Raw genomic sequence first — 13248 nt, 5'->3', positions numbered from 1 at the left:
CCCTGACACTGGCAGCAGCATGAGGAGGCTACAGCAGTGGTGCCACTACGACCGTTGCCACTACGGAATAGGGTGAAGAAGCATGGGAGTGAAATCACTCGGACACAAGACTGAGTGAAAACATTCATATAACTGGCATAACTGATGGATACTTGTGTCAGTTGATTGTCTCACATTGACTGAAACCACTCAGACCAGGCAAGTGAGTGAAAACAGACACTCGTATATTGGCCACAGTTAGCAGAAACTTGTCAGTCGGTTGTCTCACATTGAATGAAACTGCTTAAACCCGGTGAGTGAGTGGAAACATTCATATAGCTGACATGGCCACAGAGATTATTTCCATTCGGTTGTTTCATTTGACTGAAAAAACAATGGGGGCAGCTAATGGCAATCAGCACTGAGAGAGGAATTCCATCTGACAACAGGCAATATTGCGTTCTCTGTTCTGTGTTTGTGTTTGACAATGTGTCATCTAGATAGAGAGCAGTAGGACACAGGAATTTTAATAGTGGAGGTAGGAAAAAGGCCTTGTATTTGGGGCATAAACATGGGCAAATTCAAAGGTAGAAAATGGAAGGGATGGCACAGCACATTTGCTGTAAATTACTTCTTGAGTTTGCAGGGAGAGAAAATCCGTTGGTAAATATTTCTTTTTGTCCTTTCATTATTATAGTAACTTGGAATTGCAACAGAATTGGTAACATGTTTCCCCAAAAATGCTATGCATTTTTATTCAGAGAATCAACAACAGTGACAGGTTTTGAGTAACTTCTGCATTTCTCCTTTCGTTGACATGTTACACCATGCTTCTTGTGACACAATCTAGAAAATAGACTAATTAAATTGCTGTTATGATAGAGTCCAGGAATGAGTTTTATTTGCCATGCAACTAAGGATAACTGTGGCAGATTAAAACTGTGTCCAGATTGGGACCCAAACCTGATCTTCCGAATTTCATAGAATTTCTCCTGCATTCTTTGTGGGACTAGCATTCCTCAAAGTTTCAAATCGGGGCACCTCCACTGCAAGGTGAAAATTTGTTCTTGACACAGTCCCCCAGGCTGTGACTAAACCGTATCTCTGCAGTATCCTTTCTTCTAGTAGTGCTCGTCCTGCAAAGTGTGTAAGGAACTGTGAAGTTTGGAAGGTGGGAGACAAGGTACTGGCGGAAGTGAAGCTGAGAGGACGAGTCATGAGTCGTGCTCAGGCAGCTCAGTTAGTCAGAATCAGTTCATTGTATCAGTGGCAGCATGCATTATAATTTCTTACAAGATGTGACAAAGGATACTGTTCCATGCTCATTTCATGAACAACTGAGGACAATGGTTTTGATTTCTTTGCATTACAAGAAATTAAGTCACATGATCGCCTTGGACAATTACTTTAGTGGGAAGAGTGGTACTTAAATTAATAAAAATACAACGTAAAACAAACCACATTCAGTAAGCACTATACTAAAACGGTCTTTATAATGCAAGAAAAGAGTTGACAGTAGCAGAATAGTTTTATTAGTTGACAGTAGCAGAATAGTTTTATTATGTCACAGAAGAATATACGAGTGGAACATCTGAAAGAACAATTCAGATAGAACAATGAAAGTAACAAAATTGTACACGTTCAGGGAAATGCCTACTACAGCTTTTATTCCATATTATTAAAACCTCAGATTTTGCTGCCCTTAAAGGCACTTCAGCAGCCTCATATACAGAATAGTTAACCAGTTCTTGGCTGTTTCATATTGCTGGCACATTTATTTTTCTTTCATCCACATTTGTGCAGATTCAGATATTTTCACAGTATATGGGTCTTCAAGTTGGTGACCATCTTTCTTGCATGTATAATTATACAGAACATAGAATGCTTTAGTAATATCAATAGCAAACTCCAATTTCACATACTTTGCTCACTAGAAAAAATGCCATTCATTCTACAACATGTAAACAAAAACATTTAGCCTACTGAATGTTTTTATTAATGAAACTGTTAGTGCAGACAAGGGGGAAAAAGTCACCTATTTACACGAGACTAGAAAAGATATGATTGTCCTTATAGTTCTAAAAAACACACTTCAATATTTTAGCTACATTTCATACCAGCAGTGTATGACTTCAACTGCACCAGATATAAACTGGGTAGTGACTACAATGATCACTTAAACTTTTTGAAATATGCGTAGTGGGTTACTTATTTTTGAAGTATCCTTATAACTATGAACAACAATGAAAAGAGAGCCAGTTCATTATCAAGCTGTGACGTGAAAATAAAAGATGAGAAAGAATACTTTTTATTGAATAGTTTCCATTCAGATCGATTGAGATAGATTGTGTTGCAGGGAACATACAGTGGTTTTTTATGAGAAAAGTAAGTTTTACACATTTCATTCTGCAGCTTGCCCTCATCACAGTACATCTTCCATTGTGGAAACATTCCCTCATGCGGTCCCAGCCTAAGTTCTCTTTTTTTTATGTTTGTGGCCAACTGCCATGATATAGTGTCCACATTCGGCTCTACAGTGATCGTAAAAACAAAGCTGCTCAACATATTTGACCACTGTGACAGACTTCCCCTAACATGCAAGTAGTCTTATTTTCAGATTTACTTTTACTCTAAACAGCTTACTGCTTTTACCTGTAGCATAGTTAAGTGTGGGTGTCGTGGCTGTGAATGTCCACGAAGGGCTCTGCAATATGCTAAATCATGGCTTACATGCTACACATTCAAAATCAATGTTCTGCAGACCTTTGTGATCATCAAATTGGGTGGGAAAAGAACAATAATGGCAATAAACTCCTTAAATCAGAAAAACACTGATGGAAAAATGTTACTGCTTATCAACAGAAACAATAATTTTTTCAAAGCTAAAACAGAGCCAAAAGAAGAAAACAAACAAAAAGCATTTCAGTAAACAACTGGTTTTTTCTTCTTTTTTTTTCTTTTTCCTTCTCAAAAGCAATCGCTCCATTCAACAAGCTGCAGCTGTATAGAATAAAAGCTATTAATTCTCTATGATTATTATTTTTCCCTGTCACATCTTGTTTTACAATCAATTTCAAGGCACAAAGACTTCATCTTCATGTACGTAATGTGCCAGCCTGTTAAATTCGTATGTGTAAAAAAAAGATAATTTTGCCAAAAATAGGTGGTATGTTTTTGGATCCCATCTATCAGTGCTTGAAACATAATTGGAGTGTTGAGCCACAATGTAACACTTTTAGGACTGTTTTCGTTATTTGACATTAGGTAACGCAGGCCTGCGACATAAAAATTGCTTAAAATTTATTAAGTGATTTTTATAGTGTTTTCAATGCTGATTTTGGGAAAAATAGTGAAAAAATTGCATCACATACAGTTATTTCACACACTGGTTTTCTAGTTTTAGCTTTTTAAAATATTTCAGCACTCTAGTGAGTTTGAATTTTGGTTTTTAGGATCTCCACACACTGTTATTTAGCCATTTTTATACTAGATATACATAAAATAAAGAGTAATTAGGAGAAACCAGCAGTATTTTCATGTCAGTGCCTGTCGGTCACGCTGCCCCTTCCCCCACCATCACCAAGCAGTGGGCTTCTGCTATTGTCCTTCAGTTCACAGTACCTCTTCACTCTGTGCTGTTCATGTGTTGTTGTTACTAGTGCTTTAAAGTAGTTTCCTTGTGTTTTGAAGTTGTTTTATGGACAATGGACAATGGCTACCAGAGGATGTATAAACTTGCCAGATTGCTTCTGCTACATTTGTGGTAACTATACCATCAAAAAGCAATGAAGAAACATTTCCGATTTTGTTGAAAAGTATATTTCGCCTATTTTTGTATAAAGTTAGGTGATCAAGATAAGCCTCGCATCCCACACAAAGTCTGTTCAGTGTGTGTTGAAGAACTGAGGCAATGGTTTCAACGTAAAAAGCAGTGCTTACGTTTTGGAATACCAGTGGTTTGGAGGGAGCCCAAAAATCATAGTGATGGCTACTATTTTTGTTCTTGCAATGTATGCGGTTTCAGTTCAAAAAACAAAAAGGTTATTACTTACCCTAACACTCAATCAGACATTCGCCTTGTTCCTCATGGACCTGAAGTACCAATACACTCTCCTCCACGTTCGTTGGATGATATAGATGATACGAGCCATTGGCTCAGCAACGTGATAGTGAAGAAGACAGAGATTGCTATGATCCTGGCACAACCGATCCCATTTCATTCTCACAATCTGAACTAAACCATTTAGTTAGAGACCAAGGCCTTAATAAAGAATCGGCAGAGGATCTAGATTGACAGATAAACATATGTTGGCTCCAGGTACATCCTTTTCTTGGTATCAATTGAGGGAAAAGGAGTTTGTATCTTTATTCTCTCAAGAAGGTGACCTGGTGTTTTGCAGTGATGTTCCTGGTCTTATGGTGTGTTTTAAAATAGAATATGCTCCTGATGAGTGGAGACTTTTTATTGATTCTTCAAAAAGAAGCCTTAAAGCAGTACTTCTACTCAATGGCAATAAGTATGCTACTATACCAGTTGGACACTAGGTTCACTTAAAAGAATGTTATGAAAACCTTGAACTGGTTTTTAGCAAACTCTGCTATTCAGACCACCAATGGACACTATTTAGTGATATAAAAGTGATTTCAATGCTGCTTGGTCAACAAAGTGGCTATACAAAGTTCCCTTGCTCTCTCTGTGAATGGGACAGTAGAGACAGAAAGCAAAACTACATAAAAAAGCTTGGAGCTTGAGAAAAACCTTACAGGTAGAAGTTAAAAATGTTGAGAGGAAAAGCCTTGTTAATCCCAAAAAGGTGCTACTTCCACCACTTCACATTAAGTTGGGGCTGATGAAACAATTAGTTAAGGCATTGCCAAAAGAAGGGGAGTGTTTCAGATATCTTTGTGGACAGTTTCCTGGTTTATCCGAGGCAAAGCTTAAGGAAGGAATCTTTGTCAGACCAGACATTAGAAAACTAATGACATCCCAACTTTGTGGACAAAATGGAAACAAAAGAAAAGGCAGCATAGACGTCTGTTAAATTAGTTGTTACTGGTTTCCTAGGAAACAAAAGAGATCCAAACTACAAGACAGTTGTTGCAGACAAGCTCGACAACTTTAAGAAGCTGGGTTGTAACATGAGCATTAAAGTTCATTTTCTCCACTCACATCTTGACTACTTCCCTGCAAACCTTGGTGATGTAAGTGAAGAGCAGAGTGAAAGATTCCACCAAGACAACAAAGAAATGGAAAGAAGGAAGATGGAATGTCAACATGATATCAGACTACTGCTGGATGATAAAAAGAGATGATCCTCAACGAGTCCACAGCCGGAAAAGCAATAAAAGAAGCTTTGACAGAAAGCGAAAGTGTTATTATAAAGACTGATGAGCTTAAAGAGAAATGGAAGTGTACTGGAAATGTAGTTTAGAACATGATTTATAAATAAAATAAAGTTTTATAATGTTGGAAAAAATGTAAATTGCTTAAATTTTGTTATTATACCCAAAAATATTCCCTTTTTTGAGAGAAAACCTGACATAATAGAAAAAAATGAATTGCATTTTTGAAATCAGTGCTGAAAAGTACATAAAAGTCAGTTATCTAATTTCAAACAATATTTTTTTGCAGACCTTTGTAATTATTTGTGGCTGATGCTGTCTTTCTTAAATTATTTTTGAAGAAAATGTCATTTTCAGTTTTGTGCATTGGAATTCTGTTACTTGTTTCTGAGGCTGGTGTTGTCAAACTCCACACTTCAACATTTATTAAACTATAGTTCAAAAACAGTGTCGTCATACTAAGCTGCTCAGTTCTTTACACATGTGATATTGATGATGGAGTTTTATGTAAATTGCTTATGTCATCACAGCTGATGCAGCTGAACTTCCACTATCAAGTAATTTGTGTGTGATGTAGTAAAGACATCCAGTTTTTTAATATTTTTATTTCTATTAAAACAAAGCTTATTGTCTTTCAATCAGGAAATCTCTCATTACAACTAATGACTTTTTCTTTTGTGTAGATAAACTTGGCAATGAAGATGAGGACAAGGTATCCGTTGTGTCAGATCTGGAGTCAATTCTGACATTTTACTGCAAGAGCCATGGTCTGGAATATGAGAAAGGTTGTGGCTGGGTTGAAATGCTTCTGCCCTTGCTGTCGCTGAAGTTACCTCGAGCAGAGACTTATAATTTATTTGAAGCTATCCTTACAAGATATGTACCAAGGTATATTCTTATCCATGATGTTGCAAAGGCTTTGTCCTAAATTTTTATCTTTGTAATGGAAGCGAGGACATATGCTATATAATGGAGGAAAGGACATAAAATTAGTAACATTGTTTGTGTTTAGTGTGTGTTGTACTGTATGTATTCAGTGAAATCAAGATTTCCTTCTTCCATCGCTTAACCAATCAGAAATTTATTGTAATTTTGTGTAATCCATATTGTAGCCTTCCCCCGATTTACTTGTTCCAATGTCCTCAGAAGCCAAGGCCTCCATTAAAAACTGGCTGAAGTTTTGGTGGTGCTAGTATGGTGTTGTCAGTAATGTAGTCCACACTAAAACTTGAACTTCAAACACTTTAATACCACTTTTATACTCTCTGAACTACTGTTTATGGCCAATTTGGACCACATACACTTCAATTCAGTACAGTAGAGGTAGCTAAGTACTACACCCAGCAATAGTTCTGTAGTTCCAGTCTGAGTGTAGTAACCTAATATCAACACAGTAATTCACTATTGTGTGTGTGTGTGTGTGTGTGTGTGTGTGTGTGTGTGTGTGTGTGTGTGTGTGTGTGTGTGCCATTAAACTGAACAACAGAAGTCTTAAAACAAATCACTCTCTGCAATAGCAACACTTTAAATTTTTTTTTTTGTGGGGGCCCACAGCCTCAGTGTGTTTTGAGAATGAAATCATGGTCCAAGTGGGCTCTATTCTCTAAATTATCTGTGCAATCGGCCAATTGCAACATCGAGTCATTTTCAAGCCCTGTAATAACTTAAAAAATGTTGACATTGATTTATAGATCAATTGTCTACAATCTCTCAGATATATGTATATTGTGTGACCAAGTTCGTTATGTATCTTGCGCTTCCAGCTTCACTTTACATTGTAATACAGCACTGGTACATGTGACCAGCAATATGTCTTACCTCTGTGCATAGATGGCACAAAAACAATACAATATTGTACATGGTTACATCTATTTGCCGACATAAACAGAAATATGTCACCTTATAGTACATATATCTAAAAACAAAGATGATGTAACTTACCAAACAAAAGTGTTGGTATGTTGATAGAGACACAAACACACATACAAAATTCAAGCTTTCGCAACCCGTGGTTGCTTCATCAGGAAAGAGGGAAGGAGAGGGAAAGATGAAAGGATGTGGGTTTTAAGGGAGAGGGTAAGGAGTCATTCCAATCCCGGGAGCGGAATGACTTACCTTAGGGGGAAAAAAGGACAGGTATACACTCGCGCCCACACACATATCCATCCGCACATATACAGACACAAGCAGACATATGTAAAGGCCTTTACATATGCTTTCTTCCCACGTTTCAGTAACTTCCCTAACAGTTATTCCATGGAAATTTCTCAGGTTCTCAAAGCCTCTTTAAAAAGAAAGAAAATAGCTCAAGGAAGAGAATAGAACAAGAAAAGCTGAGGCGTGCACTGTTGCTCAACTGCGAAGCGTCTCAAAGCATGGGAACTCCCCTAAGCTTTCCTAATGTGACACTTACTGGATGTATCTTTTCATATCCAGTATGTTTCTTAACCCAAGAACCTTGGGACTTTGTGTAAGCTGAGTGATAAACATTGATATGGGGTTGAACTCTCCACCAGCAATGGTCCGTGATACACTAGTAAAAACTTTTTGATTTCACGGGACACTTTCATCTGTCTCTATTTCATTTTGACCAACGCCAACTCACCGGGCTGGAAAGATGTTTGGCTTGGCCATGTTTCTCCTTGGCCCTCCTTGACGTTCGCTCCTTGGCCATCTTCTCAATCTTGTCGAGTGTGAGAACCAGGCTCATCAGGAAAGCTACTTCTTTCACAATAATATTTGTGGGTTTCCAGCCAAACATTAATTTGCACAGTGTGAAAACCGCGGCTTTGTGCCATACATTGTTGATTAAATTCTCAAACCATTTAATAAAATTGGCCCAGGTGGTGTTACACCTGTGACAAACAGTCCAGTACAACTGATTTGATTTTCATCAGCCCCTCAGTGGAATTACACTGCAGGAAGTATGGTGAAATCCTTACATGCGTAACCTGGCTCCTCTCTAGATAACTTCAAACTTGGTATCAGTAAATGGCAGAACAAACTTGGTATCAGTAAATGGCAAAACATTGCCTGGTAGTAATTTAATTGGCTCCCAACTCGTACAAAATAAACATTCTCCACCTTCTCTATTTATACTTTTGTGTTCACATGTCTTATCAGATAGAACTGTACATACTTGGAGAACACATCTAACATAACAAAAATTATGTGCACCCGCTCTTGATACAGACAATGGACAGAAGAGGTCCATGGTGATTAATTGCCTCAGTGCTTCCACCTGACTATTTTGACATAGGCCCTGAATTGATACAGTGGAAGCTCAAATTTTTTGACACTGATCACGCACGGCGATGCACTTCTTCACCTGCCTCCATGTGTTCTTGAAAAAAAAAAAATAGTCACTTGTAATTTAGCTTTGCATATACCAACGTGGGATAACTAGTGAATTTTCTGGTTTTACTCCTTGTTCAGGTGGACATCTAAACAGACTAAACAGCCGGTCGTGAAGTGACAGTTACAAAGGCACTGGGATTCACCCCATTTGGCGTATAAGTCTAAAAGTGTTGCATCTTCATTATCTATCCTTAAGGGCAGTTCTTATATGGAATCTCCATTGAATACAAATTTATGAGAGGATGTACTGCAAAGAAGGCCTCCGAATTTTTTATGTGAAAACTCTTAAAGCTTTTTAAATGAAGTAAACATTATTAACGTTCTACTGCTTTATTCTAGATGTGTACATATTTTTCAATCCTCTGCCAGCAGAGTTCTCCAGATTGTAGCGTGTAACATTGTGATGTGTAACATGACTGTGTCTATTGTGTTACAATTGATTTTCAAATTTGAAATTTGAAGAGTTTGTCCACATCTGGAGCACCCACTGCTTCAACATGACAGTGCCAGACCACACATGACCACTGTACGGCCATAGCTTTCGTGAATCAGCTCACTCAGAGCATGTACATGTTGACTCGGAAGATACAATTCCCAATCTCCCTGATCTTTCATTCTTCATCCAAAGATTATACCTTGTATATTATAAGATACATTCACCTTAGGATGTTTACGCAAGCCCGAAGTGCTACACATACTTCAGGTGGTTGTTCCTGTTCCGTTCCATATGAATGTCTCACCAAATTGTGGCTTTGTGCTGGGTGCTTTTCATAAACAAGACTTTTAGCTCTTCCGAACTTTTCCCCTGCTCAGCCTTTCCCCGTCTGCAGATAAGTGGGATAGCACGTGCGCTGTCTACATGTCAAAATTGCTGCAGGTACATGGCCCACCTTACTAATCTTGGATATCTAAGGCAGAAAAGAAAAGCTAAGTGCTTTTATGATGCGTCAAAAGTATTGTAGGTTTCCCATAAGTAATCTTTAAACTTCTAAAACCCATACATGATGGCCAGCACCTCCTGCTCAGGCACACAGTAATTACACTCCACCACTGTCAATTGACATGGTATGGTGTTGAACACACACACACACACACACACACACACACACACACACACACACACACACATTCTGTGACATAAAGAAAAGCTTTGTAAAGTCTGGATGGTACATATTTGGTTTTCAGCAATTGCATGTTGAGTTCTTGGAATGCTGCTTCACAGACTTCTGGCCAGGTACATACTGCATACCTTTTGAGCAGTTGGTTCAGAGACGGATTGTTCAAAGCATGTGAGGAGACAAATCTCTATAAAAGCCAAAAAGACCGAACATGACTCCAAGTTGCTTCTTGAATTCCAGACTAGGAAATTCCGCTATCACTCTGAGCGTTCCTCCTTTGAATGCTATGCCGTCCACTTTAATGGCATGTCCTAACAATGTTATTTCACTTTTAACCAGTTCAGTTTTGCTACATTTGAGCTACTTAGTTCCTTCCTTCATGGTGACAAATAACTAGTTCCAACAAGTTATAATGTTCTTCTGTTTTGTATATGGCTAACAATACATTATCAATGTAAACTGTCAGTTGTTCCATCAACAGGATAAATGCACAAACTGAAATGTACAGACCAGATGGCACCACACAGAACAGGTAACACAGGCTGCCGTGTATGAATGGGGTATACTTTCTGGATTATGCTGATCTGAAATGTCAGTCCCCGCACACTATGTCCTTAGATAACAAGAAACTTAGGCTTAACCAGTGAATTTTCTGGTTTTACTTCCTGTACATGTGGACATCTAAACACCTTAAACAGCCTGTTGTGAAGTGACAGTTACAAAGGCACTGGGATCGCCCCACTTGGCCTGTAAGTCTAAAAATGTTGCATGCTCATTATCTGTCCTTAAGGGCAGTTCATATTTGGAATATCCATTGAATACAAAATTATGAGAGGATGTACTGCAAAGAAGGCCTCTAAATTTTTTATGTGAAAACTCTTAAAGCTTTTTAATTGATACAAACATTATCAACGTTCTACATCTTTATTCTAGATGTCTACATATTTTCAGTCCTCTGCCAACTAACGGCTCCAGATTGCAGCATGTAACATTGTGATGTGTAACATGACTTTGTCTATTGTGCTACAATTGAGTTTCAAATTTGAAGAATTTGTTCACACATGGAGCACCCACTCCTTCAGCATGACAATGCCAGACCACACATGAGCACTGTAACATCTGCAACAAACCAACACCTTGGGTTCACTGTCATCAGTCATCCTCCATGCAGTCCCAGTTTCTGATTTTCATATGTTTCCAAAACTTCAAGAACACCTTCGAGGACTTCACATTGATAACTGATTAAGCAGTGCTAGCAGAGACTAAGTTGTGGCTCCATCAACCAAGTCAAACATTCTACAGTGACGCTTTCAACAAACTGATCTCCTGTTCAAAGAAATGTGTTCATTGCAAGGGTGATTGTGTTGACAAATAAATATTTAGACAAGAAGAATAAGATGTGGAATGATACTAAAGTTTGTTTCATTTATAAAGCTTTCAGAGTTATCACATAAACATTCAGAGGCTTTAGTTTTAGCATGCTGGTTAGATAATTTGCTTACCCCTAAAAGCAATCCTGTGCTCCACTGTACTTGCTTCTTAAAGTTCTCTTGCTTGTAGTTCAGAAGTGATTTCAGCCTTACATTTTTTAATATTGTGCTTTGGCACCCAAAGTTCACACACTTGCCACCACAATGAATTGTTTCCTGTACTGTTCCTAATGCATTCAGTTGCTGTTTGTCAAACAGCCTCACAGTTCTGAAATATCATCGCCACAAAGTTCATCACGAATGTTATGATGACTTGAACTACAGCTGGGCTGATCAGGCTGTGTGACACTCACACCATGCACTGTAGGTGCTCTCTCCATCCTGGTCAAAGCCATTAAAATATCCCAGTAAATGCTCTAACAGACCAGCAAGCAGACCTGCGGCCATCACCAGTCACTGTCGCACCCCACTAAGATCAACTGTGTCATCTTCATTTCGCACTTTGTTCACACGCAGTCCTAGAAGATTATTTGCCAACAGTCTGCTTGAAATTGGGACCTCAGACCTTGTCGTCTCTGGCCAATCTCGCATCGTGAGACTGGTCAGGTGGAATATGCTGATCACCACATTCTGCATCGTAATCCACAATGGCTGCCACTCTTGCCACCCTTTGCAAGCGTTTTGCCTGTGGTCCCATTTACCCATAAGATGCATCGACCTGCCGCCATCTTGCCGTGATTGTCCGTTCTGCTGGCTGCCATACTGGCCATGCAGTTGTTCTACTCTTTCAAGGAAATGGACATAATTATTGAAATTATTCCATGGTGCTGCAATCAGCTCTTGTTGAATATAGAATGGCAATGTACATCTGCTGCAAACAGTTCCATGGTGAAGCCCATGTCACCGTAATTAATATATTTCCAGCGGTGTTTGCAGAACACTTTCATGGTGCCATGATCAGCTTGTTACTTGTTCCCGCTACAGAAATCTACTAGCAACTATTGCTGAACCCGTTTAAATCATTACAATCCTTGATAACATCTGCTGTTGTGTCGACTAAGATTCTGGTAGCACGTCCATGAATTCTTGTATGAATAATTTTTGGTGCACTTTTCCAAGTGAATCGAAATAATTTAATTTCCTGCAGTGGATGAATGCCGCTTCCACTGAGGTAAGAGATGGGTGTTGTACTACATTTCTAGATAACTTTAAAATCTCTTTGTCTGTTTTGATTAGTTTCACATCAGCTACTTGATTATGCACTAGCTACTTAAAAAAATGCTTGCTGTTTGCTCAACATGCGCTTTCTCTTGGTTATGTGCATATTACAATCAGTGTGCTGATTGAATATTATATTATTACTTACATAGGTCAATTCATTGCCCACTGTCTGCTAATGTGCTGATTGCTTTTAACTTCATTTGCTCGTTGTCATCAAAGTGGGATAGATAGATCATTAGCTTCCGACCTTTCCATGATCTGTACTTGACTCTGTGGTGGGGGTGTCACAACTTTTCTGCACCTCCCCGAGATCTGAATGTAACTTCAAACAATATTTCTCAGTGGTGCATCAACCTGCTGCATCAGTCATACTCAGTATTGTGCAAAACGTTCTTCAGTGTCATACATTATTTCCGAATTTAACTTTTACGTTTCTGTTGGAAGTTAACCTCATCAGTCTCTGTTTTTACATTTGAATTTTACCTAATCGACAGTTAAATTTACTTTACTCAGTGCTGCTCTTTAGATTTCATTATCCTTTTACAATTCCAACTTGAAATTACCAGAGGTTTCAGTTGGTGACAGCAGTGGAAATTTGGCCCATCTGTCTTGAACCCTGGAGACAATTGCTCCACTACTGAGTCTGTCATTGCTCGAGTGTCATCAGTAGCCACTGATAATGAATTGATCCGATCATTCCCAGGGATTCAACTTTAACTTGTTCTGCTGACACAATACTTGGAGATTGTAATCCTGTTTCATCATAATACAGTACTTGTGTAAAGTATATATTGGTATTG

At 38.5% G+C, this 13248-nt stretch overlaps 1 protein-coding gene across 1 annotated transcript in view; it reads left to right on the top strand.

Moving 5' to 3' along the window:
• LOC126195385 (TBC1 domain family member 23) overlaps positions 1 to 13248 on the top strand; it is a 242644-nt gene that overhangs the window by 68710 nt on the left and 160686 nt on the right. The window contains exon 3 of the mRNA XM_049933975.1: positions 6006 to 6210. Coding sequence (XP_049789932.1) covers positions 6006 to 6210 — 205 coding nt within the window. The remainder of the gene's footprint in view (positions 1 to 6005; positions 6211 to 13248) is intronic.

This window comes from Schistocerca nitens, chromosome 7 (assembly GCF_023898315.1).
Source record: "Schistocerca nitens isolate TAMUIC-IGC-003100 chromosome 7, iqSchNite1.1, whole genome shotgun sequence".
Classification (NCBI taxonomy): domain Eukaryota; kingdom Metazoa; phylum Arthropoda; class Insecta; order Orthoptera; family Acrididae; genus Schistocerca; species Schistocerca nitens.
Note: the sequence above shows the minus strand (reverse complement) of the source record. Positions and strands in the feature narration are given on the sequence as shown.